This window comes from Botrytis sinoallii (genome assembly GCF_014898435.1).
Source record: "Botrytis sinoallii strain Bc 23 chromosome Unknown BSIN_008, whole genome shotgun sequence".
Taxonomy (NCBI): domain Eukaryota; kingdom Fungi; phylum Ascomycota; class Leotiomycetes; order Helotiales; family Sclerotiniaceae; genus Botrytis; species Botrytis sinoallii.
In genome coordinates, this window is record NW_024066035.1 from 1,875,695 (window position 1) to 1,903,590 (window position 27,896).

Consider the following 27,896-nt stretch of genomic DNA (forward strand, 5'->3'; position numbering starts at 1 on the left):
CATCGTGTGGAGATTTGTATGATCATGATATGTTGAGGAACTTGGAGTAAAGGAGGCCATTGGTTCACATCACAAGAATCGAATAGTTGGATATCAGACGAATACTATGGCATGCTCGAATTACCTCAAATCCTAAGGCTCCGTTATTTCAAGTCAATTCCAGAAATGAGACTTGACACACGGAACCGGTTGAAAAATCGAGGCTCCATCGTTCGAGGTCGAATACAGCAATGAAATTCTCGATGTATGAAGATGAAATGGCTATTCCATATACCTAGGTACCTACTCTCACATCGCAATAAAATCCCAATATCTATCTCACCAAATGCTTTCTTCAATCGAGAACCATTTGATTCTCTACCAAATATTCATTGACGTCAAATTTGCACCTGGGCAAATCGCTCCCTGTCTCTCGCTCTTTGGTATTCGAACTCCCTTTTTAGTCCAAGAGAGCTCTTTGATTCCAAATACACCGCAATCTTTGATATCGAGTCCATGAAGAGAAGAGAAGATGTTTTATAAAGATGAATAGGGAGGAGCTAATCATCAAATTACCCTACGAATCAACAGCATTATGGTATACATCGTCAGTCAATGGACAAACGATAACGTCACCAGAACACAAAGCTCCCAGCAGCAAAACTAACACATTCATTGAGCTTTTCGACTAGCCCCTAGCTTTAATTCCAAGGATTTAAGATCGTTTTTCTATTTAGTTTACATACCATACTGCAGCACAAGAGCTGCAGGGAAGGAGGATTGTCGCTGCACTACTCATACACCACTCACATGCGAGGGCTCTTTAACAATCATTTCCCATACCATAAAGCATTGCTCATCTTGCCAAGACTTCCATGCTATCTCATTTCGGCATTCATCTCTTAGTTAATCAGAAAGATTACAATATACTATTTAACTTGGCGACGAGAGTTCATCGCGGCAATAGTCTACAACTATCTATTCACTCTTTGAATGATCTGACTCGTATAATCACTCTCCTCTCCAGAATTACCCTTCTCTCCTCTTTCAACATTCATTTCTCAGTTGTTGTTTTTGCCATATCCCATATTCCATACTTCAACTCTACCCTCCCATCCCCCGATTCCAGCATAATCATCTCCACGATATAGACATTCTCTCTAAACAATAACACATTCCCACCCCCCCCCCCCAAATCCCTTCCTGCCAGTCTTAAGATCTTCTGAACCTTGCAAATTCCCATTCTCCAATCCAGATTGATTTCCCAAATCTAATCTACTCCGCCAAATACTTCAAGCGCTTAAAAGTCGACATCGGCAAAAACGACTTCAAATGAAGCATCTTCCTAACAGGAATTAGCCACCGAAATCGAAATTCTATGCTATACCTGAAGCTTCAAGAACCCAAATCTTATCATGTTCTTCAAGGATATGGTAAAACATCAATTTCTCAAGTTCTACAGCGATAGAAAATAGATGGGATAGCAGTGTACCTCTGTGCTCTTCTCAGGTTCCGTTTTAACGTATAACATGTGGTTAATATTCTTGGAATTGCGTTGAAGATCGATCATTACAGAATACAATGGCTAATTTAAACATCAATAGATTTTTCATGTGTGGGGAAGAGAAATTCACCTATCCATAACTTAATTTGAAAGCAGTTCAACTTCATCCCCCAGTTACCGAAGTTATGAGGGCTCTTTTGACTTTAGCATTATAGTATGGCGAATGGGTAGCGGCCTGCGACCTCAAAAAGAGAAGCCTGAATTAAAATATTGACACGATGATCTCAAAATATCTTTGTTTTACTCTTGAAGTTCTCACGATGATACTTTCAAGATCGGGTCTCGTCACTCATATTGTGATTTGAATCACGTCAATCTGAAAATCTGCCTGGATCCCAAGAACGACATCGCAAGTTTCATGATCATCGTCAGTTTAAAATTGAGCTAATCGTGTGAACGATTTCAATACTCTATTTAGATATGCTTACTCCCCGTAATAGTTTCATCAGACAATTAGCCATATCAACCGGTATCACGAGAATCTTTTATTAAATTCAACAACGTGGCTTGGTTGATGACATCAAGACTCTAGGATTGGTATAGCTCCAAGACAGAACTTAACAATTGAGCATCCGGAGAATTGAATTCCAAATAGCTTATTTTATCTAACTGGGCGAATCTGAATTGACTCCTGGGTTGTTACTTGTCCATCCAAAAGCACGAATACTGAGAAGATCAACGGGCTCGATAAGTATCTGGCCTGGCAGAGTTTCATACTGCTCAGTGAGCCATGTAGTAAATCATAATGGGCGATGAAATTGAAGTTGATGCTATGCACGCAGGTACAATTGAATCTTGGCGCATAAGGCGAAAATATAAAGGTCTCAGATTGTCAAAGATAGGAGAGGAAAGTTGCCTCATGCTAGCATCTTCTTGCCTCTCTCAAAAAAGAAAAAACCACTTTCCACTAACGGATTCATTGGTTCTGAAAACCTCACAGATGAATATCGCCGGACATTGCGATACACCCCGATCAAGACCGAGATCTAGATTTGCTACAACAGAAATCAAATAAACTAACCAAAACGAAAAGACAGAAGAGAGATAACAACGGGAAACATCTCACCGCTATGACTCAACTTTCATCAAACAATAAGTGCTTCGCCGCGACACAGAAACAAATCAATATCAGAGCTGGTAGATTATCGCCCTTCACTGCTCACCTCATTCTGACATTATCATAAACGAAAGGATTCAACCCCGTGGTCCGCCTACCTATCTGCCCATCTGCCTAGTGTATTGCAAGTGTGATTCAAATACACAGCAAATGTCTAGCCTTGCGTCTTTGAATCATGTTTTGACCAGAGAATCTCGAGACAAGACACCAACAACACTCAGAGATTAGAACCTTGTCCATTGATTTCCCGGTAAAATCCCACGACCGTGTAGAACCTCATAACGGATTTGCCAAGGCAGAATCAATTTCAATGTACCATTACTCGCATAGCCTGAAAGCTATCCGAAATCAGATGAGGAAGGCCGTACCAACAGAAAGGGACAAGCCAAGATTGGTTGAAATAAAACAACACGCCGAGTGTCTTGATCGATAGTACAGTTCATCACACCGCACACCGTCTTATTTAAGGTAATTTTATAAGCTTCAACACTCAAATCAAGATGAGGATAAAATTCGTCACTTATCATCAAGTTCGTCCCTTATCATCTTATCCCTCCTAAGGCTTGCGTACGTGCGGCGAAAACACGTTAAAAGCAATGAACACCCCCCCCACTTGATACTTGATGACATCTCACGCCTAAATCTGAGACATGTCCAGCGCCCGATAGTGGCTTATGCTCATGAGTATTACCGAAATGTTCCCTTCCCCAAAACACGCGACTCGAGAAAAATGAAGCTACAGAAAAACTTGGCTATACCGGACTGGGATATACCGGAATAATTTCCTGATTTGACCACTTTTTATATGAGAATACCGGATTTTTAGGCCAAACTGGTATACCGGACACTTTTTTCACGAATCCGGTATAAATTTTAGTGGTAGATTTGGCTGAATAAGCTGAATTTTGGATGAGTAAGCTTGATTGGCTATCATCACATGATATTTTTCGAAAATATCGGGGTTTGGAGCTGAAATCGGATATAATTTGGTTAGGGAGCTTGGACCACCATTTTTTATACCGGAATCATAGATATACCGGATTTGATTGGTCGAAAATTTCAGTCCGGTATAACCAAGTTCTTCTGTATTCAATTTTACGCTTAGACTTCCAAGAACGATACATAATAATAGCTTTGGGACTTGACCACGTGAATGGACTAGTTTGTAGAAAACGGGATGTCAACCGAGGAAAAAAGCGGATACACTCGGCGCAAGCTTGTTTCTACTTCGGCCAAGACCCTCGTTCAAGAAGAGTATAGCCTATTAACAGCTTGACTTCCCCGCCTCACATGATCTAGATTCTCCTTGCGTACCTCAATTGACAACATTGCATCGAATGCACTTACATGAAATGCGCAGGAAGTATGTACTTGTGGAAAATGATGATTTGTGGTACGAGATGAGAAAGAAGCGTACGTACATAAATACCTCAAGCTTCGGGCTGTAGTAAAGAATCTTTCGTACGACAGAAACTCTGTCACCATTAATCGTAACATATGTACCTAATATGAGGATATCAAAAGGAGGGATGATTGAATGGTATCAGATCCACACATGGTTAGCACAATTATTTCGACCTTCCTTATCGGGCCACACCCTAAAATTGACCCTTGAATTATGTCCCGGCAGGAATTGTCAATGTCTGTCCACTCTTCGACGTGAGCTTCAATTTGACCAGGTGTTCGAAGATAAGGAAAATGCCCGGTCGGTCAATGAATCCGAGAATCTAACGGTTGGTTAGTCTAGAGCTAACCTCGCGATTATTTTACGGGTCTAATCTTGAACGCGTGTGTGTGCTAAATATCGAAAATCAACTATTAGTATTGATTCACGACAAGATCCTTTCGAGACATTTTCTAGAAGTTCTAATGCTTCTCCCGTGGAAGCACATTAGCTTCTATGGAATATCGTGGCAAAATGCTTGTTGAATGCTTGTTGACAGAACTTTTATGCAAGAAAGTTGTCGGATCATATTGAAATGGAGGGTGATGTGATCTTGCCATTCGCCTGGTCCTTATCATTCGTATCTTGGCAAGGTTGGGGTATGCGGAGAGGAAGACATGGGTTCCCTGTAAACTTGTCAGCATCCACACGGACTGGAGTCATTGGACAAGGCTCGAACATGTCGCTACGGAAACAGGACCTTCGATGCAGAATTCCAGAAGCTTACTTCATTCGATAAAGACAACAGCGGAATATCTGCAATAGTTACCACCTTTTAGTGTTACGTTTGACAGTGACTCTTGCTACGGCCCTTCTACCCCCTCTGGAGAGAGCTCTCGTGTTCTCTCCATCTGCTCACTGTAGTGAAACAAGCATCGCCTCCGGCCTGCGTTCAATCCAAGGTTGTGGCTTTCTCGATTTAGGAATAATTCCTCATACAGTACGACTTTCGTGTGGTCACACGGAGATTTTGTGCTCTTAGACTTTCTATTTGATCGGGTTGTTTCTGCGATAAGAAGTCTTGTGTCGCTAGCTGCTATTTTTTGACGTGATCAACCATTGATCCGAAGGATCTGTACGAAGTATACTTCAACTCTTCGAAAGCTAGACCTTTGCTGAAGCTTGATTAAGTTGTCAGCACACCATAAGAAGTAAGCCTGCAAGCTCCCGTCTCATTAGATTCTCTTGAAATTGCCCACCTAAGCATCGGACCCTTGAGCTAATGAAAGTACACTAAGCTCAATATAGTCTCCTGCAGGCTCGGTTATGGTTGTTGTTAAATCCGCCCTAGTCAGCTTATCAACTATCCCTAACAATGCCATTTGTATTTGGATGTACAATTGGTTAGATATAATCTCGTATCTCAAAAACTTAATAAGGTTAATGAATGGGGATATTGAATCTTTCATTTGCATTTTCGTCCCAGGTTGTATCGAATATGAGAAGTATTATCTCGGCTGCTCCTCTAAAGTGGCAGGTCAATCGGCGGGCTCTCCGAAAATGCAAGTTAGACCTAGAACGAAGCCTATCATCGTAGAAAGTGAGAGTCATCAAGTCCTTCCTTCGCATTGGAAGCCAAGTTAGCTGTCGTTACAGTCTTGTTGTTCCTGGGCGCTCTCACACATATATAAAACTTTATTAGTAAAACTTGGGCTTAACAGATGCCTATTTAACCCGTCTGCAGCAGTATGCTAAGTCAAACGTTGCAGGTGGCCATTCAAGGCATCAGCAAATGCTCTGCAACCTATACAGCTCGTACGACCTGCCGTAACAAGCCTACTGATATTGTGTTGAATGGTGTATTCAAACAATCCTTGTCGTTTACGACGAATTAAATTCCGCGCCAGTAAATCACATTGACCCTAGCGACTTTCTGCAAGAATCCTCGAATCCATGCACCCTGATAACGAAGGAAGATTCCCATCCAAATATTTTAAAATATGAATAGCGACTAATTCATATTCGAATCGAAGAGTGTATTATAGTTGACGGTGCCCCCGTTTCCAAATCCTGGTTATCGCTTTCGACCCTGACCAATCTGCGTGTTTGATTATCCATTCTGAATTTTCCCATCACATCTGATGGGCCGAGGAGCTGGAAATTGAAACAACTTGCAGCTGCAGAGGGTTTGCAATGGCGTTTTCGTACAGCAGGGTAGGTTGAACCGCCCAAGTATTAATTCAATAGTCGTGTCTCTTGGGTATCATTCACCTTCGATCGTTGTGCTTGTATAAAGTTGCTCGACCTCCCTCTTCTTTTGATTGCCTCTTTTCTTCCCTATTCCCTCCTCGTCAATATCGATCCATTTTCTCAACCACAACAATGGAGAAGGAACACTACAACGTCGACGAGTCCTCGTCGCCTGACTACCACGGAAATCATGCTCGTTCCCAATATGTAGATCCGTCTACCGGTCATGCAACAAAATCTGCTGGCTTGCAAGAAGCTGGTGAGCTCTATGGAAACATTGAGACTGCTGAAGAATATGGTTACGTTTCTCGAGGGTAAGGCTCACGTATAATCCAATAATTCATGACCAACGAAATCTAACTGTAACTTTACATGTAGACTGAAATCGAGACACATTCAATTTATTGCGCTTGGTGGTACCATTGGTACTGGTCTTTTCTTGGGTATTGGAAGTGCTCTTACACAAGCCGGTCCTCTCTCGTTGCTCTTGGGCTATAGTATCACTGGTATTGCCATCTTTGCCATGATGCAGTGCTTGGGTGAGATGGCTACATGGTTACCTCTACCTGGAGCCATCCCACAATTCGCTGCTCGTTATGTTGATGATGCGCTCGGATTTGCTGTCGGATGGAATGTAAGTTGATTCACTGACTCTCGTAAAGTCGTTATGGAACCTTGCTGCGGAGTGTTGAAATACACAAGTCTATGATCATACACTCGGGATCTGATTTCGTGAGCTTATGCTGACTTTGGTGATCAATTAGAACTGGTATTCTGCCGCGATTACCTTGTGTGCGGAAATCTCAGCTGCTGCAGTCGTCATTCAATACTGGCCAGGAGCAGTGCATATCAATGTCGCCGCATGGATCAGTTTAATTATCGTTCTTGTCATCTGCCTTAACATCTTCGCTGTGTCCATCTACGGAGAAGCCGAGTTTGTCTTCGCCAGTATCAAAATTATTACAATCGTGGGGCTTTTGATCATGGCATTCATTGTGGACCTCGGAGGAAACCCTAGGCATGATCGTCTTGGTTTCCGTTACTGGAAACACGGACAATTCATGTTGCAATACGACTCCACTGGAGACACAGGTCGATTCCTCGGTCTCTTCTCAACTCTCGTTAACGCCGCCTTCTCATATGGTGGTGTTGAGATGGTCGCTGTAGCCGCTGGTGAAGCCGAAAATCCACGCAAGAATATTCCAAAGGCTGTCCGCAGAGTTTTCTGGAGAATTTTGTTCTTTTATGTCCTTGGTTCATTGGCTATTGGTGTCCTTGTTTCCTCCAGCGATGAACATCTGCTCAAGGCTCAAGTTGAAGGTGCCGCAGGTGCTGCTCGATCTCCATGGGTTATTGGTATCCAAAACGCCGGTATTCCAGCATTGCCATCGATTATCAATGCAGTCATCTTAACCTCCGCCACTTCATCCGCCAATGCCTTTTTGTACACCGGATCTCGTTACTTGTTCGCCCTTGCCCAGAACAAGCAAGCCCCAAAATTCCTTCTCCGATGCAGCAAGGCAGGTGTTCCATACTGGGCTGTTTTGTGCACAGCTTTAATCTCGCTTATCACATTTTTGTCAGTCGGTTCCGGTGGCGCCTCAACCGCTTTTACGTGGTTCCAAAATTTGACCACCATTGCTTCCCTTTTCACCTGGTGCTCCATTTGCGTCGCGTACATCAAATTCCACAGCGCTTTGGTAGCCCAAGGTGTCGATAGAAACACTCTTGTCTTCAAGAGTAAATTCCAGCCATACACGGCCTGGATCGCTTTGGGTTTCTTCGTCATGATCATTCTCTTCAATGGATTTGATGTCTTTGTTGGCAAGAACCACTCTCACTGGAATGTTACCAGTAAGTATTTGTACTGAACTTTGTGAGACTCAACCTAACTTTTATAGATTTCCTCACCGCATACATCGGAATTCCGATCTTCTTTTTGCTTTACGGATTTTGGAAGGTTTTCAAGCGCACCAAGTGGATCTCATCAGCTGATGCCGATATCTACACTGGTAAGGCAGCCTTGGATGCAGAGGATGACCAATGGCCAGATTTGGTGCCAAGAAACATGTTGGAGAGGATCTGGTTCTGGATTGCGTAGAGGAGGATTCGTACGTGGTTTGCTTTACACTTCGTGTACTTTGTTTGATGGATCATATACCCATTTGGGCTGGGATCTCATTCGTTAAGGTCTAGCTACATACCCTAAAGATATCCTGGTAATTAAGGAAAACTTTCAGATTCAGATTTCTATTACCTGTGACGCGTGAGATGTCGGTTCTGTGGTGGCGCATGATTGATGAGGTTTGATAATGGAAAACGTTTCTGATCCGATAATGTATTTTGAGAGTCCAGTTCCCTTCATCGTTGTATCCATCAATCATTCCTCTCTGTCAAAATGTTAGAGAAGAAATGAATGATGGTATCGATTTCTTTGGTGTAAGAGAAGGGTGTGAGAAAGATCTCGCGTCAAGATGCGTGAAGAATTTACCAGCAGCAACTCAACATGGAGCAACATTATAATATCAACCTTCAAAAGTGTAGGTCAGAATAGTCCTCTTCCATTTTACCAGAAAACATACTTATGCTTTGGAGAAAAATCAGTCCAATTCCTCAATTATGCATAATCGTGCTGAGTGAGCCGTCAAGTGTTGGTGACTCTCCAGAAACTTTCATTTCGACATCCACAACTCCAAATTCAGATCATCAATTCAATTGAAACATCATCAATCATGAGTTCCCAGAAGAATCATATATTCAGAACATAGAAACTATCAACAGGAATAAAAACAAACAAGAAGATCTCTCATAGTCAAGAGAAAGAAGCAACTTCTTCCCAAAAGCTCATCTTAGTCATTCTCAGCATTTAGTGGGTCCCGGCAGGCGGCACGCCCTTCAACAACAACCAACTCCGCAATAATTCCCCATCCCCAATTTTTCTAAACAGGAAGTGGGTTTCTTTACATGATAGTTTCTCTTAGTGTAGGATTATGTGATGAACCATCAAGAATATATCCGGGAGAGGTTGAAATAAGGTTTAGAGGATGTGATGGATGTTTTTACCTAGGGATTGTAGATGTCAATCGAACCTTCCTTTATTTTTAACATACTTTCATTTACATTACATTCACAAAATATCAACGAAATGATTGCAATCAAAAAAGAATTCGAAACTTCGAACAGAAGGAGAAATTTTCTTGAACTGCTGGGATTTATTCTGTATCAACACTTTTTCTCATATCTAATATCTTCAAAAACAATATATACTATACCTTCATGGTATGCTGATCATGCACAAGCAGTCACATGGATAGAGCGATTCTTAATTATGGAATCACGCATAACGAGGGAAGATGCAAGATCTAAAGCCAAGCAATTTGCTGGGGCGGGAAGATTATTGTATGCAAAATCTTTGGACTCCTGGACACGATTTCTTGGAGATGAAGATATGGCAATCGATATCTATTACGCACTGCAGTCAATCATTCTGGATCCCAAAAAGCGAGAGAAGGCCGATATTCCGGTGAGTTGTGATACGAGCTGATATTGAAATCAGCTTATACTTACTATGATATATAGGAACTCATAAGTGTACGAATCACAGAGGACCGTGTAATTTTACTACATTCCCAGGTTCAGAGGCTATTATCTGTGATCCCAAAGGAGCTCAGCTTATTCCAAAAATTTCACCTAATACTGCCAGTATCATTGATCATCGCTATTTCATTAACAATCGACATCTTTTTGAATAAATATTGCTATACAGGAACTGGTACATTCTCAAACCTCTGGTTTTTTACTATACCAACAACCCTCACGATTGTACTTGTATGTGCATGGAAAACTCTCGACTACCCAATAACGACGCTCTGAAGATATACCAAGGCGCTTTGATGATCGTGGGGCAATTCTGCGCAGCACGTTGTTGGAATTGGAAGTGGAAGTCATGAGATGAGACAAAAATGATTAAGGGGCTGGTGAGGGATAGATGCTGGTATTGCATAGAGATACTGGGTCCATGTTGGCTTCTCATTGCTAGGTATGGGCATAGACACTTAAATGCTAAGACGAGATTAGGCGTTAAGACTTCTATGAGTCAGATGTAAATTCGAGGATAATGATATATCACAACGAATTGGGAACTCACAGTGCAAAAATCAAATCAACTCACATCAAACCAGATCAGAAATACGCCAATTCATGAGATCAACGCCTAGAATTCGGAACATCTATCTACCAAGTACCTACTATCGAGCTACCAAGCAATCTAGTGAATGGGTCATCCATTTCATTCCTCCGCCCCAAAAATACCAATACGAAAGAGAGGAGTTACGGACCCGCCAATTCCTGATACCTATTCGTAAGACTATCCATCAACTCGTCTAGAAACCCCAAAAAACACACCGGCAAACCAATAAGAAAGAGGGGAATCATTAAAAGTAAATAACCAATCCTGTCCAGTAATTCCCACCAAAAAGCTTACCATCAAGCCTATTCCGTCCCGTCTGAAACCCCAAAATATCTAAACGATAACGACTGAGGAACTCTCATCGCTATCCTCCTGACTAACAGTTTCCTGTTCCTGATCTACTTCTTCTTTCTTACTTTCTTCCTTGGTAACAACTTCGACCTCAACTTCCACTTCTACTTTGACGGTAGAGCCAGTAGTAGAATCCTCGACTTTGGTTTCGTCAATTTTCTCAGTCTCGGTTTCTACTTCCTGGACTGCAGTTGCGTATTTCGTTTCGTCACTCTCTATTTCAGTGGTCGGAGTTTCTTCGATTTTTCCCCTCGTTTCGTCACTCTCTAGCTCAGTGGTCGGAGTTTCTTCGATTTTTTCGCTTTCATCTTTCTTCTCCTCTTCCTTGCCCTTCCCTTTTCCCACTTCAACGATCGGATCTCCCTTCTCCACAATCGGACTATCCACCGCCCCCTCCACGGCCTGATCTGCCGCATCTGCCGCCGAATCATCCACGTCCAATTTCTTCTCTCCAATCTCCATTGAATCCTCTTCATCTTCCTCGTCACTACTAATCTCTTCTCCCATAATATCTCTCTTCTTCTTTTTCTTCTGTGGTTCTTCCCATTTCCTCTCCCTCTTGACCTGTACGGTCACAGCACTCTCCTTACTATAAACTCTGAGGCCCACTACCAAAACAGCATTCCAAGGATCCTTCTCGAACTCATCTTCTACATCATCCTCGCCTTTGGTTGGTGAAGGGGGAGGAGTTGCTTTAGCTTCTTTTTCAAGAACATCGTCTAGAACGCCGACGGTTATGTCGGAGATGTCGGAACAAATGGATTCAAGATCAGAGTCGTCATCGTCGACGATGGGGGATTTGGGTGGAATTGGAATTGATAGGTTTGTGAGAGTAGGCACTGATTGTGGGGTGACTGTAGTTGATTTGACATCAACATTTATGGCCTTGACTTGGATAACTTTGTCATCGCTTGAGTTAGTACCCGTCAACGTATTGGCTGATCCACTCGTGGATGTTGAGTTTCCAGGCGCCTCTGACGTGGGCTTAGATATTGTCGCCGGCTTCTCAGTCTCTGATGATTTATCAGATGAGACATCATTAGTAGAGATATTCTCGCCATCAATTTCGATGGATTTGACCTCCACAACCTTATCGTCGGTCTTTGAAGCTTCATCACTAGCATCCTTTGCAGTTCGCTCTGCAATGACCTTGGCAATATCTTCAGCTGCCTTTTTGGCCTCTTCCTCCACAGCCTTTAAAGCTGCTTCTTTAGCTGCCTTCTTGGCTTTCTTAGTCTTTGCTTTTGCCATACGCTTAATTTTCTTTTCTTGAAGTTTTCGCTTTTCTTTATTGTCATTATGAACCCTCTTCTTCTTTTCCTTCATCAATCGCTCCTTAACTTCCTTTCTCGCCTTTTCCTTTCTCTTCTCCTCGGCTTCCTTTCTAGCTTTCTTTTCCTCGGGAGTCTCTCTGACAACTCCCTTAGCATGAGCTAGATCGTAAGATAGACCAATTCGAGAAAGCTTATCACGACGTTTTTTCGCATTGTTGCGAACAACATCTTCGACTGGTAAAGAACTACCATCTTTGAAAGCTTTGACTTTCATCAAGACGTCATATTCGCCGGCTGGAAGTTCCAACTCGGCGGTAACAGATCGACGCATCCAGTAGTTACCATGACTTCGAACTATGTAATCTTCTTCGCCAGCTTTGTGGATACGGAAAGACAATTCAAATCGGTATTGTCCTTCGAGTCCACAGAAGTAGCGGCCATCGAGTTGAGAGAGAACAATCATGACAGGCGCTGCGTTATCGAGAGTAAAAGAGAATTTTGTATCATGATAATTGACAGTCCATGGAACTTCCATAGACGCCCATGACTGAGTAACCTTCCATTCATCGGTGAATAATCTTGTACGATCAAATGTTTGAAACTTTTTGAGAAGATCATCATAAGACATCCAGAATGAACCATCATCTCCGAAGCGATGCTCGAGTTTTTTCATCCATTCTGGTGTCCATTCTTTGCTTCCATCACCTATCACAAGTTAATAAAAACATAATTTACATGACTGAGAAATTCAACTTACTCCATGCACCCTTCCATTCACCCTCGCCCCAGGGATTCCTCAACAAAACAAGTCGTTGGCCATCAATCTCCACAGCTCGTAGGATCGAATATGCATGACCCTCATAGATACCTTTTCTATTACCACGGCCCCAGAAGATACCGGCAGCACAACCAAAAAGAAAGTCTTTATTGACCTTGAGCAATTCTTCTTTCCAGAAATATTCCTTATCGAGAATGTCTGTGCTGAAAACTTCGGTTGTGACACCACCAGTAAGATCCTCGAGTCCTTCACCAGTATGACCTCCTTCTATAGCTGCGTAATCCTACTTCATGTCAGTGTACGATTTATAAATTCTTGATGGATTGAATTACTCCATGAGCTTTTGCATATGCCTTCTCAAGCAACGGCAACCAAGTTTCGTTTGGATCTTCACACTGCGCGAAATACAATGCACCAGAGTTGCTCTGATAAATCTTGCGGTAATCCTCTTCGGAGTTGATACGCTGGCGATCTTCGATGAGATTACGTTCAATCCAACTTTCATCGTAATCAGGTTTCGTTAAATAAAGTTTGTCATCAATAATTTCTGATCTCCACTCTCCATCACGATGGAAAACGAAGCCATAAACACCAATCTCCTCATCTCTGGCAACACAGACTTTTTCAATCAAGCCAGGCTTATTTCCCAATGTGCAGAGAGCTGCCATGAACCAACAATCACCATCACGGCCTTGTCTGATATCATTTGCGCTTGCTTGGTTGACGTAGAATTGAGGATTGTCAAATATGTCCCCGACTCTTTTGACAGACCCAGGACGGAATGTAGGTGTTAACCTTTCACTCGTGTTCTCTAGCATTTGAAGGCAATCGCCTTTGCCCCATTTCAGATCAAACTCGATATCGAAATGTGGATCGCGATACTTTTGGTTTACTCGACGACATTCTTTGACAATCTTTGCAACCTTTGCTTTGCAAAGTGCTGCCGCTTCCTCATATGATGCAACGGCATTTTTGCCTTTTGTGACTGGTTTGGATGCCCTCTGACCGGCTTTTGTTGTGTAAAGGTTCTTAGGCAAGACAGTAGAGGCTAACAACGCAAATCAGTATGTGTGCTAGGGATTTGAGAGTGGATGCTTCACAACGTACCTTTTCCTGGCGTCTTGCTCTTAAATTTGGCCCAGAATTCGTCTATGGCATCTTGAGGGGATATGTGCTTGGTCTTCTTCACATCTGGTGCTGGAACGAAAACGATATTTCCTCCTGGTCCTTGTTTGAGAACCATTTGAGACTCATCGTCGGAAGAATCATCATCGCTAGAGCCACAGGAAGGGGGTGGAGGGGGTAAAGGTGAAGCCATCTTGTTGAATCTCTTGTTGAGCTTTCCCAGCCCTGGGGATGGTGGTACAGACATATTTAAGCTCCCAAGATCAACTACTTACTGATTGTACGATACTTTTATACAACTGATGGGCTCGTTCGATATTCAGGGGCTCGTTCGATTGAAGATACAGTGAATAATGAAGATAAAACGATTTACAAAATCTTAACAACGAGATGAGACGATGAAAAAGAAATCGAAAAATAACAGAGTCAAAGGCAGAACTTCCTTATATCATGTTATAGAGTCTCATCAACCCCACCTGGAATCCGAACTGCCCAACCGCTGTTGGCGCTTACCTCCCATGTTCAGCGGCTGAGGATTCTCTGGGTCTCACAGCGCGACAATGACTGATTGAATTTTACGTAGCCCAATGATACCAATCATCTCTGAATATATTGCATGGTGTATCGGTGGGCATACAATGATTGTGATAAGATGTCCAATCTGTGAAGAGTGGCTGATGTCGGCACTCGTCCGAGGTTGAGCAAAAGGCCAGGATTACTTGGACACAAGACTAATCATTGTAAGCACAAAGCCTCATTGCCTCACCGAGTATTCGGAGGCCTAAAACGAATTCCAATATTTGGATAAATGGAAGTTGATGGCCTAGTACTGCCACAATGTATGACTCTTATGGCAAAATAGAATAAGAGGATATACTTTTGATGATGTAGGTACATCAGATGAACGGTTGACGATAAGGTCTAGTCGTTTGTTAGTCAAATAGTGGGGTTCGCATGGACTTCCTAAATGTAGAATCTAGATCAACCATGAGTTGTCCAAGACATCGGGATCTTCAAAGATTACTACATAATATTTATCACACATGTATATCAATGTCGATAACAAGCAGTGATACAAGAATACATAATGAAGGATTCTCCTAACTATTAGGTCGAAGTTACCTAAGTTATCACAATGTTTCATTCTCTCATCCCATTTTTAACATTTCTACCCGCTGCAATCGCGACAATTGCTCCTTCAGGGCCATATCAACGACCACTAAAGCTTACGAACAACCAACATCAAAATTTCATCGCCTCATCTATTTTTGCCCCCCATGAAAATGGATACCTAGAATTAGATGAACCGGTTGCCTTAAAACCAACATTTGAATGGCGGACTTTTGAGGAAGAGGATGTAATATCCAACTCGGGTGGAACGTTTGCCCATCTACCTGCCGTGGACTGTTTTGATGCCGAGAATGATGGAACGTTCGATGTGGCAATTGTAGGCCATCCATTTGATCTAGGAGTCACATATAGACCCGGTGCAAGATTTGGTCCGAATGCTGCACGGCAAGGGGCCAGAAGGATGTCTCCGGGTTTTGGGTGGAGGCAAGTTTGGTCATTCAAATAGGCTATCAGGACGAAAACTCTGACTATCATTAGTATTGAAAATAATGTGAATCCTTTCCGCGACTGGGCCACTGTGGTCGATTGTGGAGACATTTCAAATACGCCATTTGATAAGCATTTGGCTTTGAAACAACTCGAGAATGGCATGAAATCAATCAACTCGCGAAGTCCAAAAAATGATACCGATGGCAAGGCTATACGAGCCATTAGCATAGGCGGTGATCATACCATTAGTAAGTCTCCTTGGCCATGGATGGTTTGAATGCTTTTGGATATTGAACTGTGTTCAGCGTTACCTATTCTCCGAGCTCTCCACTCAACATGGGGACGTGTTGCTGTTTTACACTTTGACTCCCATCTTGATACATGGGATCCGGTACAGCTCGGTGGTGGACTATCAGAGTACACCGATGTCAACCATGGAACCATGTTACACATTGCTCACGAGGAAGGACTTTTGTCAAATCATAGCAATATGCATCTAGGAACACGATGTCCGCTTCAAGACCAACATTTTGATTTGAACAACGATCTACGATGTGGGTTTACATATATTCGAGCAAGAGAAATTGATAAGCTTGGCATCAAAGAGGTGGTTCGAAAGATTGTTGAACGCGTTGGTGATGAGTATGTGTATTTGAGTGTAGATATTGATGTATTGGATCCAGCCTATGCACCTGCAACTGGAACCATCGAACCTGGTGGATGGACAACAAGAGAGGTATTTCTCCAACCCCGGCAGACAACTTTACATGGGCTAACATGCACAACACAGCTGTTGCAAATCATTGGTGGGCTATCAGAAGCAGGTTTGAAGATTGTGGGATCAGATGTCGTGGAATTCACTCCAATTTATGACAATTCAGCCGAGACTACTGGTATTGCTGTTGGAGAGATCATTTATGAAATCCTTCAATGGATGGTAAATGTCCCGGTATCACCTAGAAAGTCGGCATAGTTCACAGCTCCCTCAAAACTGAGCAGGCAGGCTAGAGACAACAATGAGATCAAAATCGAGTTGGATAGACAGTAGTATTTATCAACAAAGCAATAGATCCTATGTTCATTATCCTAAAGGCAATGATAAAAATCTGGGTTCTCCTCCGAACAAGTTATATCTGGAATCCAGAGGGACCAAAAGCAAACTAAACCTTAAACTGTACTAGTGCTGGGTTTATCGATAACTCCACCAATGAAACGGCACAATCCGAAAGCTTCTCGAACGACCCCACTAAAAGTAGTGACGACATTCCGGGAAAGAGCTCAAGCTTCTCTCTCGTCCAATGAAAGGCTCTGAATTACCATGCAGTTTACTCCTCCAATACAATCGATCGAGAATGAAGAATCGACGACATCATCATACAACATCCGCAGCCATAATTACGCTATAAGTGCAAAACAAATTGATAACCCCCCACCTCTGTGATCTCCCTCTCTTGTACTTCCTCATTCATCTCAATTATCTGCCATCTCTTTTCATGTACTCTCTCAAATCCTTTGTACCCAAAAACTTAAGACATCTTAGTCGACAAGCCTTGATTCCCCGCTCTTTCGTTCCCCACGTCCCGCATAGCAACTTCGCAAAGCAATTCACAACCACACAAATAGCAATGGCACAAGAATATAAGCTCAAGGATCTCAGTTCCTTGGATCTGAAGCCTGGAGAGAAGAAAGAAATTGAAGTAGAGGGTGTAGAAGGAGGAAAGGTGCTATTGTGCAATGTTGGTGGAAAAGTTACGGCTATAGGCAATAAGTGTACACATTATGGTGCTCCATTGGTCAACGGTGTTTTGACTGGAGACGGTCGTATTACATGCCCATGGCACGGAGGTATATATTCATGATCCCGGAGATGTAAAGGGAGATATGCTAACTTACCACTCACAGCTTGTTTCAATGCCAGCAATGGAGATATTGAAAATGCCCCTGCTCTTGATGCCCTCCCTTCGTTCGAGTTGTCCGAAAAGAATGGTTCGGTATATGTTACAGGAGAAGAAGAGACAATCAAGGGTAGCCGCAGAAAACCAAATATCAGAATTACCGGAGGAATCGGGTCAGAAAAGGTAGTAATTGTTGGTGGTGGAAGTGGTGCTCTCAGTACACTTGAAGCACTTCGCGAAGCCGGGTTTAAAGGATCAATTACCATGATCGGTAACGAAGGATACTTACCAATCGATAGAACAAAATTGTCTAAAGCTCTCATTGATGATGCATCAAAAATTGCTTTGAGGGATGAAGCTTGGTTCAAAGATGGATCGATCACAACTGTCAATGATACTGTGACTAGTGTTGACTTCTCGGGAAAGAAGGTGGCAACGAAGAATGGTAGCTCGTAAGTATACCTATTCTCATGATTTTTAAGACCCAGCATCTGGAGTCGTAAATCTTACAACTCTCATCCGAGATAATGGAACGAGATCTACACGCACTCAATTGTTCACGATACTAACATGCCCAATTTCTAGTTTCCCTTATACGAAGTTGGTTTTGGCTTCTGGTGGATCTCCAAAGAGTTTACCTTTGCCTGGTTTCAAAGAGTTAGGCAACATCTTTCTCCTCCGTGATATTCACCATGTGAAGGGTATCGTGGCGGCTATCGGGGAGAAGAATAAAAAGATTGTCATCATTGGAAGCTCATTTATCGGAATGGAGGTTGCGAATGCTACAGCTAAGGACAATAATGTTACAGTTGTTGGCATGGAATCTGCACCACTTGAGAGGGTCATGGGTGCTGAAGTCGGCAGAATTTTCCAAAAGGCTTTGGAAGGAAATGGAGTTAAGTTCCATATGGAAGCTGGTGTTGAAAAGGCTGTACCGTCGAAGTCAGATTCATCTAAAGTTGGAGGTGTACAATTGAAGGACGGTACGACCCTTGAAGCAGATTTGGTGATTCTTGGAACAGGTATCAGTCCTGCAACGGAATACCTGAAAGACAACAAATCAGTTGAACTCCGTGAAGATGGCTCATTGGCAGTTGATGAAAATTTCGTCGTTTCGGGTCTAAAAGACGTTTACGCTATTGGTGATATCGCAGCTTATCCATATAATGGTCCTGGTGGCGAAGGAAGTTTGGCCCGAATTGAGCACTGGAATGTGGCACAAAACTCAGGAAGAAGTGTTGCCACACATATCAACAACCCCTCCGCAAAGCCTAAAGCGTTCGTTCCAATTTTCTGGTCAGCACTCGGCTCACAACTCAGATATTGTGGTAACACTATCAATGGTTGGGATGATCTAGTATTGCAGGGTGAGCCAGAGAAAGCAAAGTTTGTGGCTTATTATTGTAAAGGGGAGACTGTCGTTGCTGTTGGTACCATGCAATATGATCCAATCATGACACAGGCGTCAGAGTTGATGAGAAGAGGAAAGATGCCAAGCAAGAGTGAATTAAAAAAGGGACTTAAGCTTGAGAGCGTTAACATTCCTGCTGAGGTTAAGATATAAACCTCAGGGCATACGGTATGGGCGAATAACGGCAGAATGGACCGGGGGAGGGATCGGGAAACCTTGGGACATGAATAATTAGTAACATGCTTAATGATTATGACGCAGAATACAATAATTGAGAAATCAAAGCAACTATCTTCAGAAACTCAATTTTGTGAACTCTTCATATGCAGTTTATCCTCTTCAGTTCCGTACAGTGTAGTCCATCATAAGAAGTAGCGCCCTCACTGCAGGTCACTCATTTTTCCACATTCGTTTACTGTACAAGAGACAAATTCAGGCGATTCGATGAAGAATTGACATTTCTTATACAGCCAGGTCCACCTTCTACAGCTCTGCTGCCGCGGACTTTTGTACCTGACGGAGTCTACCTTATCGATTTACGACTTTACTTCGCAGAAATTTGATAAAGAAGTAATATCATATTAAGAAACAGCAAAGCATTGCTTTCATATTGATGCTATAAGCTCACATGAACACCAATTACACCATGATACTACATACATTCTCTTCAATCCCAATACATACCAACCCAGCACACGGATCAGACCATCCATATCAGCCAAAATAAGGAACATTCTCCATCACCGTCGCAATAAACGCATCCGGGGGTAAAAAACACAAACTCCTAAAAATTTCCACCATCAAGAAACATCTCGCCAGTGCATATAAAAAGAACAAGGGAGCAGCACCCCAGGCCAATTTTCTAGGCGTCGCAATTCTTCGAAAATCGCCACAGCATATCATGCCGCAGTAGGGAATCAGGGTGTAGATGAGCACGAACACCGTACACCAGATACTGGTGGACCACCAGAGAATCTGTTCGAGATGGGTTGGGAATGTGAAGTTCCATGCTGCGACGTGGATGCATCCGAAAACTATACTGCCGAATTCGAAACCAATGAGCCAGGCATCTTCTTCGTCTGAGGAGGGATAGATGGTATCGTTTGGAATTGGGGCGCCGGATGTGAGGGATGCAGGGGGGTTGTTGAGGATTATGTTAAGCATGGATGAACGATCAAGATCTTTGTTCATGAATTCGAGAAGGGGAGTGGGGATGGGGCCTTCGTAGGACAGAATTGTGAAGGGAATTGAAACACCTTTGGGTTTGCTCCAGTTGAGGATGTAGATCAGGAGTGCGCAGGTGGAGAAGGCGATGACAGCGAGCTCGAGTTGTGCGATTACCAGACCTTTGGTTGCGCGAATGATGATCTGGGCGACGATCCAGAAGAATTGGGTGGTTGCGATGATGCGTACAAAAGTGTCGTTTTTGCTTTTGTCATTGATTTCGTCGAGTGTGATGTTGGGAAGTCGGATATGCTCGCATCGTCGAAGTGAGAGGATTTGCTGAGCGGTAAGATGGTACGGATTGGGATAATCGATAGGGGCATCAGTTCTAACACCCGGATCCGAAACGTTAACTCGGATTGAGGTGTCATTTGCATCTAAAGACATGCATCCTATAGATGATTCCATTAATGGAGTAGAAACTTCGGTTGAAGGTGGGTGTGGTGTCTGACCGGCGAGGATGTCAAGGGCAACGCTGGGCTTGGCTTCGATATCGTTATTTTCCCTTGATAGTGGATAGCTTCGAATTACAAAACCACCCATGTTTGCGAACAAAGTATGAGTTAAAGTCCATTCGACATCATCATCAGCAGCCCAAGCTTTAAACTTTTCAAGCTGTTTCCGTGCGACATCGAGATCGCTCCAAGCTTTGGCAAGTAGGATCTCTGGAGCAAGGATCGTTGCTACCATCCATTTAAGACTAGTCAAGAAACGTCCGATTCTCCATTTTGTACCATCTTTTAGACCATAATCTCGATTGGCTCGTTGTTGGGGTACATTGAGATGTTGGATTGCCCATGTACAGATGATGATCGTGAACAGACATGTCCAGAGAATATTGAGAGTTCCTCGGCTGTTGGGTGGTGAAATATAATTAGTTGATTTTGCTGGAATTGCACAAGTTGTATCAAATTTTGTGTAGGCATTTGTAACTACTGCGTAGCTGAAGAGACTATAGGCTACCATAAGGGAGAACATGGCGTCGCTTTCGAATTTCCGTAAACATGGAGTGAAAAGAAATCAAGTGAGAGTAGGAAAATAAATAACAGAATGCAGCTGGAGAGGAGGTGTGCTTAATGTCTCTATGGGAAAGAACCACCAGGCACAACAAAGACTTTGGATTCATAGTTTATGTATCGTCACTCAATCAATACTTGACATGATTGTAAAATCGATAGCTCGATGGCGACTTCCCATCATGAACATACAAAAATACAAAAGCGTACAGGAGCACTATCTTCATTTATTTATTATTCCGAATAGGGATATCAAACTTCAAGGCTTCCACACATATTCAACAGCAAATAATGGCAAGCGCAAGGAGCACTAGCAACTCGAATTGATAGCTTTTCACGAATAACATTTTTGTCTTCATAACTTTCAACAGGAAGGCACTCTGTTTGAACTCGAGACGATAATTAGGGGGAAACAGTTAGCATATTTTCGGATGGCATAAGCGGTGCGGAACTATGATTCATGAGCACTTGGCTTCGTAAATGCCAAGGATTTCCTTCATATTTTGTTGCAGAATTGTTCGAGGAAAATACCCAATAGTCACGGGAAATGCCCATCGAAATAGGTATTTCTCGCCGATAGTAGCCGATTTGCAACAACCACACGTCGTCGTCAGTGCAGCATGACTTCGAAGAAAACCCTTTTTTGAATGTGATTTGTGAAATTCTCCACGAAGCCATCTACTTTGTGTTTATTTGCTCTATTTGTTCTTGCCTCAAAGCTTTCAACACTCACATACTGATAGACTTAAGCCTCCAGATTAAAGAGACTTCAATTGGAAAACGATAACCAAACTCCAAATCACCCCACTAATGATTGCATGTGATAATCACATGACCATTCTTGCTATCAAGTTCCGGCTTAATTTCGTGAGACGTCTAGCTTTATCAAGAGAATATTTGACCAATCATTTAGTTAATGTTATCTCATAAAATCTTCGTTAGCTGACTCTCCACCGCGGTCGATTTTCCGGCCAATTCACCAATCATAATAAAGGGGTTATCATCGAAGATATTTGGTGGTGGTACAAAGAAATGAATGGACCATCACCAATGTTAACACTTCTTGATGTCAGAACAAGCTATTATGATCAAAGCATGGATTTGGATGAAAGTTCATATGGGAGTTCATACTGAACATATTAATGCTTTTATGGACAGTTCCATGAAAGAATAAATCAAACAATTTTGGGGGTGAATCTAAAGGTGCACAAACACGTGTCGGGTATATCCTCATTTCCCCCTTTGATTTTTGGTCAATGATTCAAAATCTATATATAACTCTTTAATGTCTTTTTGGAAATGGAGATATTCAAGTGAATACTTTCTTTCTACTCATCAGTGATCTCTTATCTATGAATCCACTGCGAATACCCATTTAGCAGATCGAGATGGTCATGTCCTTGCTGTGGCCGGAAGGCATTCCGGCCACGAAGAACAAGATAAAAAGGACAAAAATTTCGCACTTTTGTTGAACTTTTCTTTGTCTTTTAACAACAACAACTTCTACAAAATTTCAAGAACTTCCAAAACCACCTTTTCTACTAATTTATACCCATTTCTACATCATCACAAGCCTCTTATTCATCTTTTAATCTCATTTTCATCATGGGTTCCATTACTCCCACCCCTCTCCCACACTTCGAGGTCCTTAGGGATAACAAGCCAGAAGACAACTCATTGCCAGCCTTCATGGTATCAACAAACCAGAGGTTCCTTCCACGTACCGAACCTATCATCGCTCTTCCCTCCGAATTCGATGCTCTAGAATCTATCCTTCAACGCATGCCTATCAAGACTCTTGATGGCAAGCCAGGTCTCCTAGCCACTTTCACCCTTGGAGAGACAGTTCTCAACGAGCTTCCAGATCTTACTGAGGCTATCAATAAGTATCAAGATAATTTACCTCTTATGAATGCTCTCTATCGTGACTATAGCTTCTTAGCTAGTGCGTACCTTTTGGAACCTTGTCATGAGAGATTCCTTAAAGGTGAAGAGTATGGATTGGGAAGACAAACTTTGCCTAGGGTTATTAGTTTGCCTATCAGTAGGTGTGCTGAGCTGTAGGTATATTCTCACTTTTGTTTTCACTCTTCATGATCACCCATCACCATTGCCTTGACTTCACTTACAACTATCTATCTTTCAACCTCATCTTATCAAGCACTAATCTGATTCTTCTATAGTGCTGGTTTCAAACCATTTATGGAGTATGCTGGCTCTTATGCTCTTTACAACTATCGCCTTGAGGATCCAGCTAAAGGCTACACATACGATAACTTCCGCCTCATCCGTGCCTTTGAACATGGTCTTGATCACACTTCCAGTGAAGCTGGCTTTGTTCTCGTCCATGTAGATATGGTGTCTAACTCTGGACCATTGGTTGATGGTGTTGTCAGTTCTTTGGAAGCTGTTGAGAAACATGATCGAGATTCATTCGAGGGAAGTATGAGAAAGGTTTTGGGCGCTATGACTAAAGTCAACGCTGTCATGGATGGTATGTTTCCTACTTATTTTTTTCCCCATTTTGCATTCATGACTCTTAGACGACTGAAATTGACACGTCATGAGGCATGTGGCAGAAATCGAAACCTGGTGATTACACCTCTTTCAGAACATTCATTTTCGGTATAACCAGCCAATCTATGTTTCCACATGGTGTCATTTACGAAGGTGTCTCTGAGGAACCTTTGAGCTTCCGTGGTGAATCTGGTGCTAATGATTCTATGGTTATATTCTCCCTTCTTTCCTTTCTATGCTGAAATCTGCGACATAAAGTCATCAGTCTAACTAAATCCAGATTCCACTCATGGATAACCTCCTAAACATTCCTATGCCAACCACTCCTTTGACCTCAATCCTCAAGGACTTCCGTTCCTACCGTCCAGGAAACCACCGTCAATTCCTCGAACACATTCAGAACGCCTCCTTGGCTGTTGATCTCAAATCCTTCGCTCTGTCTTCCCCTACCTCCACTGCTCTCTATCTCCTCTGCATGGACCAAGTCCGTGATTTCAGATGGCGTCATTGGTGTTTCACTCGTGAATACATTCTCAAGAAAACCGCACATCCAGTTGCCACAGGTGGTTCTCCAATTGTTACTTGGTTGCCAAATCAACTCGGTGCAGTGTTGAGTGAAATGACCAGAATCTGGAAGGAAATTGGTAATGAGGGTGAGGGAATGGGTGAGGAGAAAGAACGTGTGAAGGATGTTATGGAGGCAGTCATCAGACAGAAGGAGCAGTTGGAGAAGGAAGTCGAGAAGTATTGTAAGGAGAGGGGAGTTAACACTGCTGCATCTTCTGCTTAGATTGGTTCATTCTTCGGGGAACGATGGTTTAGATGGTTGGCTTTGTGGCTAGGATAGATTCGATTCGAGATGCATTGCATATTAGATTGCATATGCGAGCCTGGACGTTGAGCTTTGAATTTCTATTCACTAGCGGACGAGATTGCACAGAGGTATGAGGAAGTTGCAAATCTTATGGCCACGCTTAGGGTTTAAGGAAAATTATTGGGAGGATCTTTATTTTGCTTTTCCCTAGTAGGGAATTGTATGGACTCCATAGCTTGAATCCAAATACAACGATGAATTTAATAACTCGAATGACTGAAACATAAGAAGCCCTTTTCATTTACTGTATGCTATTTTTCATTGGCGATTCTTGATTGGAAATACTTGGCATCTATACTTCTTACTCGGCGGCTTTGCACGGATTCCGATAGATCTCCAAGTCTGGCTAGTTACTTGTATAAAGCATGAAATCATGTATAAGTCGATTAACAATACAATTGATTACGGCATCCAGACTGCCCAGATCCACAACGCCTTCCGGAAAAACAAAAAAGTATTCCTCTTAAACATCCTTCCTAGGCCCATGCTCTCTAAAAACTACTTCATCAAGGACTCTCACACTTCTTCTTCAGATCCGTATTAAGTTCCTCAAATTGGCCCTTGATAGATTTTCCCAGAAGCCAAGGCTGCATCAAGAACGAAATACCTCCAGAGTATTCTTCCATCTGTGTGAATATCGTGCCTCCAGGACTACTCTTACTCGGTTCAACAAGGAAAGAATGGAGACCGGAGACCGTCATAACAGGTGGACCTTGCCATGCAAATTTGTTTGGGGAGTTTTCCTATTCTGGGACGAGATATCAATACAGTTTTTTTTATTTTGGCTAGGTTCTTGTTCTGATTGGTCTATTGAAGAGAAAATATGGATATTTGGATATTTGGATGTACTTGCAGTAATAATAGAATCAAACTCGAAATCTTTCATAACGCAATGAAGTTTTTTGCCGACGGCAAGGGGATCTTCGGTGTCTAAAGGTGTGATACTCTTCACAAATCCAGTATGCCATTTACTGATATTAGGAAAATCGAGGAGCTGGATTTCTGGGAATTAGAATCGATATTTGTCTGTAACAGAGGTAAATCCACCTACCACTCTTCGGACAGTCTCTGGTGAGGCATTGATTTCGATTTCTGTTGTGATCATCTTGATTGCTATTGATGGATAATCGTTTTTGGGATAAGCAGTAGACGCTTTTTATACTGAGAAAGGAGACTAAGAATTGACTCCAATATATAATTTTGACGTAAATTGATTACCTCGGCTTTTATATGATGCTGCTGCTAGCCTTACCTGTACATTTGAGGCGCAATTCAGTGAGCATTACAATCCCACTGTTGACAAACGCGGTCAGCATTTCATGTTGGCGAGAATGTCAGCATATCCACTTTGGCGCTAGGACGACTATTTCGGAATATTCGATAAGTCGGGTACCCCACTTTCAGGCCACCCCTCTTTGTGAGCCACCTTAAAATTCATATTATATAGTTTTAAAACATCATTTATTCAACAACTACTCGGCATCATAATAAATACTTGAGGCTACACTTTCATCATTATCATTAGCATTTCCTATATCAATTTTACAATCTCCCACCACAATTTACACCTCCCTAATCTCTTTAATCTTAGAAAACTTCGAATTTGAATTAGTTTTCACCTTGTACTTCTTTTTAAAAACGATTTGCTTCAATTGATATTCTAATTGCTTTATTTGATATTCAGACTACAGAATTTTATAATCCTTAATATCGAATCCCGTAGTAAATGTTTCTAAAAAACTAGCAACAAGTAGAAAATCAATCGCGTTAGTCCAAAAAAATATATACAAATAGTAATCTTAAATCACTAACTTTTCGAAAGATTTTAAAAATTGAAATTACAAAGTCTTTATTCTATTGATACATAGGATTATGTATCAGAATGTAAATTCTGATTTGTAATTTCCTTATTACGATTCTTAAACAACATCTAAACATAATAGACTTAGTGCGATTTAGAGATCATAAATCTGAAGCTTTCTATTCAGATAGTATATTATGCTCTATTAAACTATCCAGTTGTGCTTCTGATAGTATATGAGGAAATTAGTTTTCCAACTACTCCAGGAATCCGATAAAGAGATTAATTTATTGAGGTAATGTCTGTTATACTCTTTTGAGAGATAAGAATACAGATAAATCAAGAGGCTGTAGGATATATAATATATATAATGGAAGGAATCAGAGATGTATATTATGCTTAAAGCATTTATATATAAATTCAATAGTTTCATAGTTCCATATCCATTCAATATAAAGAGTCTTGGCTCATTCGGTGAGGGGGGGGCTTGTCTAAGGTATAACGACCCTTTTTAAGTCATTCTAGGGCAGTATCATTCGTAGTCCACCTATTATCGTAGCAGTGAAAAGCCACCCTTTATAAAAGCTTTAAATCAACCAGAAAACCATTATTATTTATACTGATTTTCCCTTCAATATAATGAGAGAATCAAAAGCTCTCCCCACAGTTGAGATTACATTTTATAAATGATATCCAAGCTCTAGAAACCAGGCTTCTTTTTCTAAATAAAAACAAACATTCTGAGCTTTCTAGAACTAGTCCATTTAGTTTCTAGCCTTTTTGGTATACCTGCTTCATTTATATTATACTAGTATTGAGGACTTAATATAATTAAAATTGAGAGCAAAAATCCAACTGTTGGGAAACCATTGACTAATAGTATTGATAGTTTAACACCTTTGATATATGCTGAATCGATTCTAACTTGTCTTTAATTCTAATCTCTAGATTCCTTTAAAGAAAGTTCGTAACCTAATCATTTCCCCAAGTGTAAAATCACCTCCTCTAATATCGAAAAAAACGCTCTCCAATTTTCTGAATTACCGATATGTTAGGACTAGTACCCAAGACTCTTGAACTAATATCCAATCTGCCAATCTTTTTCTTTCTTCTACATCAAGACTATCTTTTGCATATATTGCATACCTTTTTATAAGATAGGTAACCATTATACAGTTTTGAAAAATAACTCTTGGAATTCCATAATCCGAAGCGGCTTGTCAGATTGAATAACCTATTCACTATTGCACATAAAGCCGATTAATATCAACTTTGGTATATGTTTTTAGATATAATGTAAATAATAATATATCAAAATTTTAAATTAATTGATTCAAAGCGTTATGAAGTTATTAACGAATAATAAGAGAGGTCCCTTCTTGCAGTGAGCTTTTTTTCAAGGTGGCCCAAAAAGAGGGTGGCCCGAAGTGGGGTACCCGATTTACCCAGAATTGGTATATTCCTGTTGTGCTTTGCCAATTTCGAGATCGCAGCTGGGAAACGACTGTTTTGCAAAAGTTGAATAGTCCATGAACTGATTGAAAGTACATTGAACAGTGGCACGATGTTTTTGGTCACGAACATAAC

The 27,896-nt window shown here is 41.7% G+C and overlaps 8 protein-coding genes across 8 annotated transcripts; 5 read left to right on the top strand and 3 right to left on the bottom strand.

Moving 5' to 3' along the window:
* Positions 1–6,426: 6,426 nt before the first annotated feature.
* Positions 6,427–8,395, top strand: EAF02_005541 (uncharacterized protein; the record flags this gene model as incomplete). Its single annotated transcript, XM_038901589.1, has 4 exons — positions 6,427–6,608; positions 6,673–6,928; positions 7,059–8,148; positions 8,196–8,395. The coding sequence occupies 4 exons, from the start codon at positions 6,427–6,429 to the stop codon at positions 8,393–8,395; spliced, it is 1,728 nt and encodes a 575-aa protein (XP_038758929.1).
* A 1,044-nt stretch (positions 8,396–9,439) lies between these two features.
* On the top strand, positions 9,440–9,910 carry EAF02_005542 (uncharacterized protein; the record flags this gene model as incomplete). Its single annotated transcript, XM_038901590.1, has 2 exons — positions 9,440–9,817; positions 9,899–9,910. 2 exons carry the CDS (start codon positions 9,440–9,442, stop codon positions 9,908–9,910), a joined length of 390 nt encoding a protein of 129 aa, XP_038758930.1.
* A 906-nt stretch (positions 9,911–10,816) lies between these two features.
* Positions 10,817–14,258, bottom strand: EAF02_005543 (uncharacterized protein; the record flags this gene model as incomplete). Its single annotated transcript, XM_038901591.1, has 4 exons — positions 10,817–12,813; positions 12,866–13,169; positions 13,219–13,934; positions 13,994–14,258. 4 exons carry the CDS (start codon positions 14,256–14,258, stop codon positions 10,817–10,819), a joined length of 3,282 nt encoding a protein of 1,093 aa, XP_038758931.1.
* An 888-nt stretch (positions 14,259–15,146) lies between these two features.
* Positions 15,147–16,544, top strand: EAF02_005544 (uncharacterized protein; the record flags this gene model as incomplete). Its single annotated transcript, XM_038901592.1, has 4 exons — positions 15,147–15,565; positions 15,620–15,819; positions 15,877–16,307; positions 16,362–16,544. 4 exons carry the CDS (start codon positions 15,147–15,149, stop codon positions 16,542–16,544), a joined length of 1,233 nt encoding a protein of 410 aa, XP_038758932.1.
* A 417-nt stretch (positions 16,545–16,961) lies between these two features.
* On the top strand, positions 16,962–19,173 carry EAF02_005545 (uncharacterized protein). The gene is made up of 3 exons (XM_038901593.1): positions 16,962–17,416; positions 17,474–17,918; positions 18,052–19,173. Exons 1-3 carry the CDS (start codon positions 17,065–17,067, stop codon positions 19,028–19,030), a joined length of 1,776 nt encoding a protein of 591 aa, XP_038758933.1. The 5' UTR covers positions 16,962–17,064; the 3' UTR covers positions 19,031–19,173.
* Positions 19,174–19,591: 418 nt separating this feature from the next.
* On the bottom strand, positions 19,592–21,079 carry EAF02_005546 (uncharacterized protein; the record flags this gene model as incomplete). Its single annotated transcript, XM_038901594.1, has 1 exon — positions 19,592–21,079. The coding sequence occupies one exon, from the start codon at positions 21,077–21,079 to the stop codon at positions 19,592–19,594; it is 1,488 nt and encodes a 495-aa protein (XP_038758934.1).
* Positions 21,080–22,722: 1,643 nt separating this feature from the next.
* EAF02_005547 (uncharacterized protein) lies at positions 22,723–24,823 on the top strand (the record flags this gene model as incomplete). Its single annotated transcript, XM_038901595.1, has 4 exons — positions 22,723–23,177; positions 23,301–23,611; positions 23,686–23,843; positions 23,915–24,823. 4 exons carry the CDS (start codon positions 22,723–22,725, stop codon positions 24,422–24,424), a joined length of 1,434 nt encoding a protein of 477 aa, XP_038758935.1. The 3' UTR covers positions 24,425–24,823.
* A 191-nt stretch (positions 24,824–25,014) lies between these two features.
* Positions 25,015–25,613, bottom strand: EAF02_005548 (uncharacterized protein; the record flags this gene model as incomplete). Its single annotated transcript, XM_038901596.1, has 3 exons — positions 25,015–25,220; positions 25,358–25,502; positions 25,560–25,613. The coding sequence occupies 3 exons, from the start codon at positions 25,611–25,613 to the stop codon at positions 25,015–25,017; spliced, it is 405 nt and encodes a 134-aa protein (XP_038758936.1).
* Between the last annotated feature and the right edge of the window lie 2,283 nt (positions 25,614–27,896).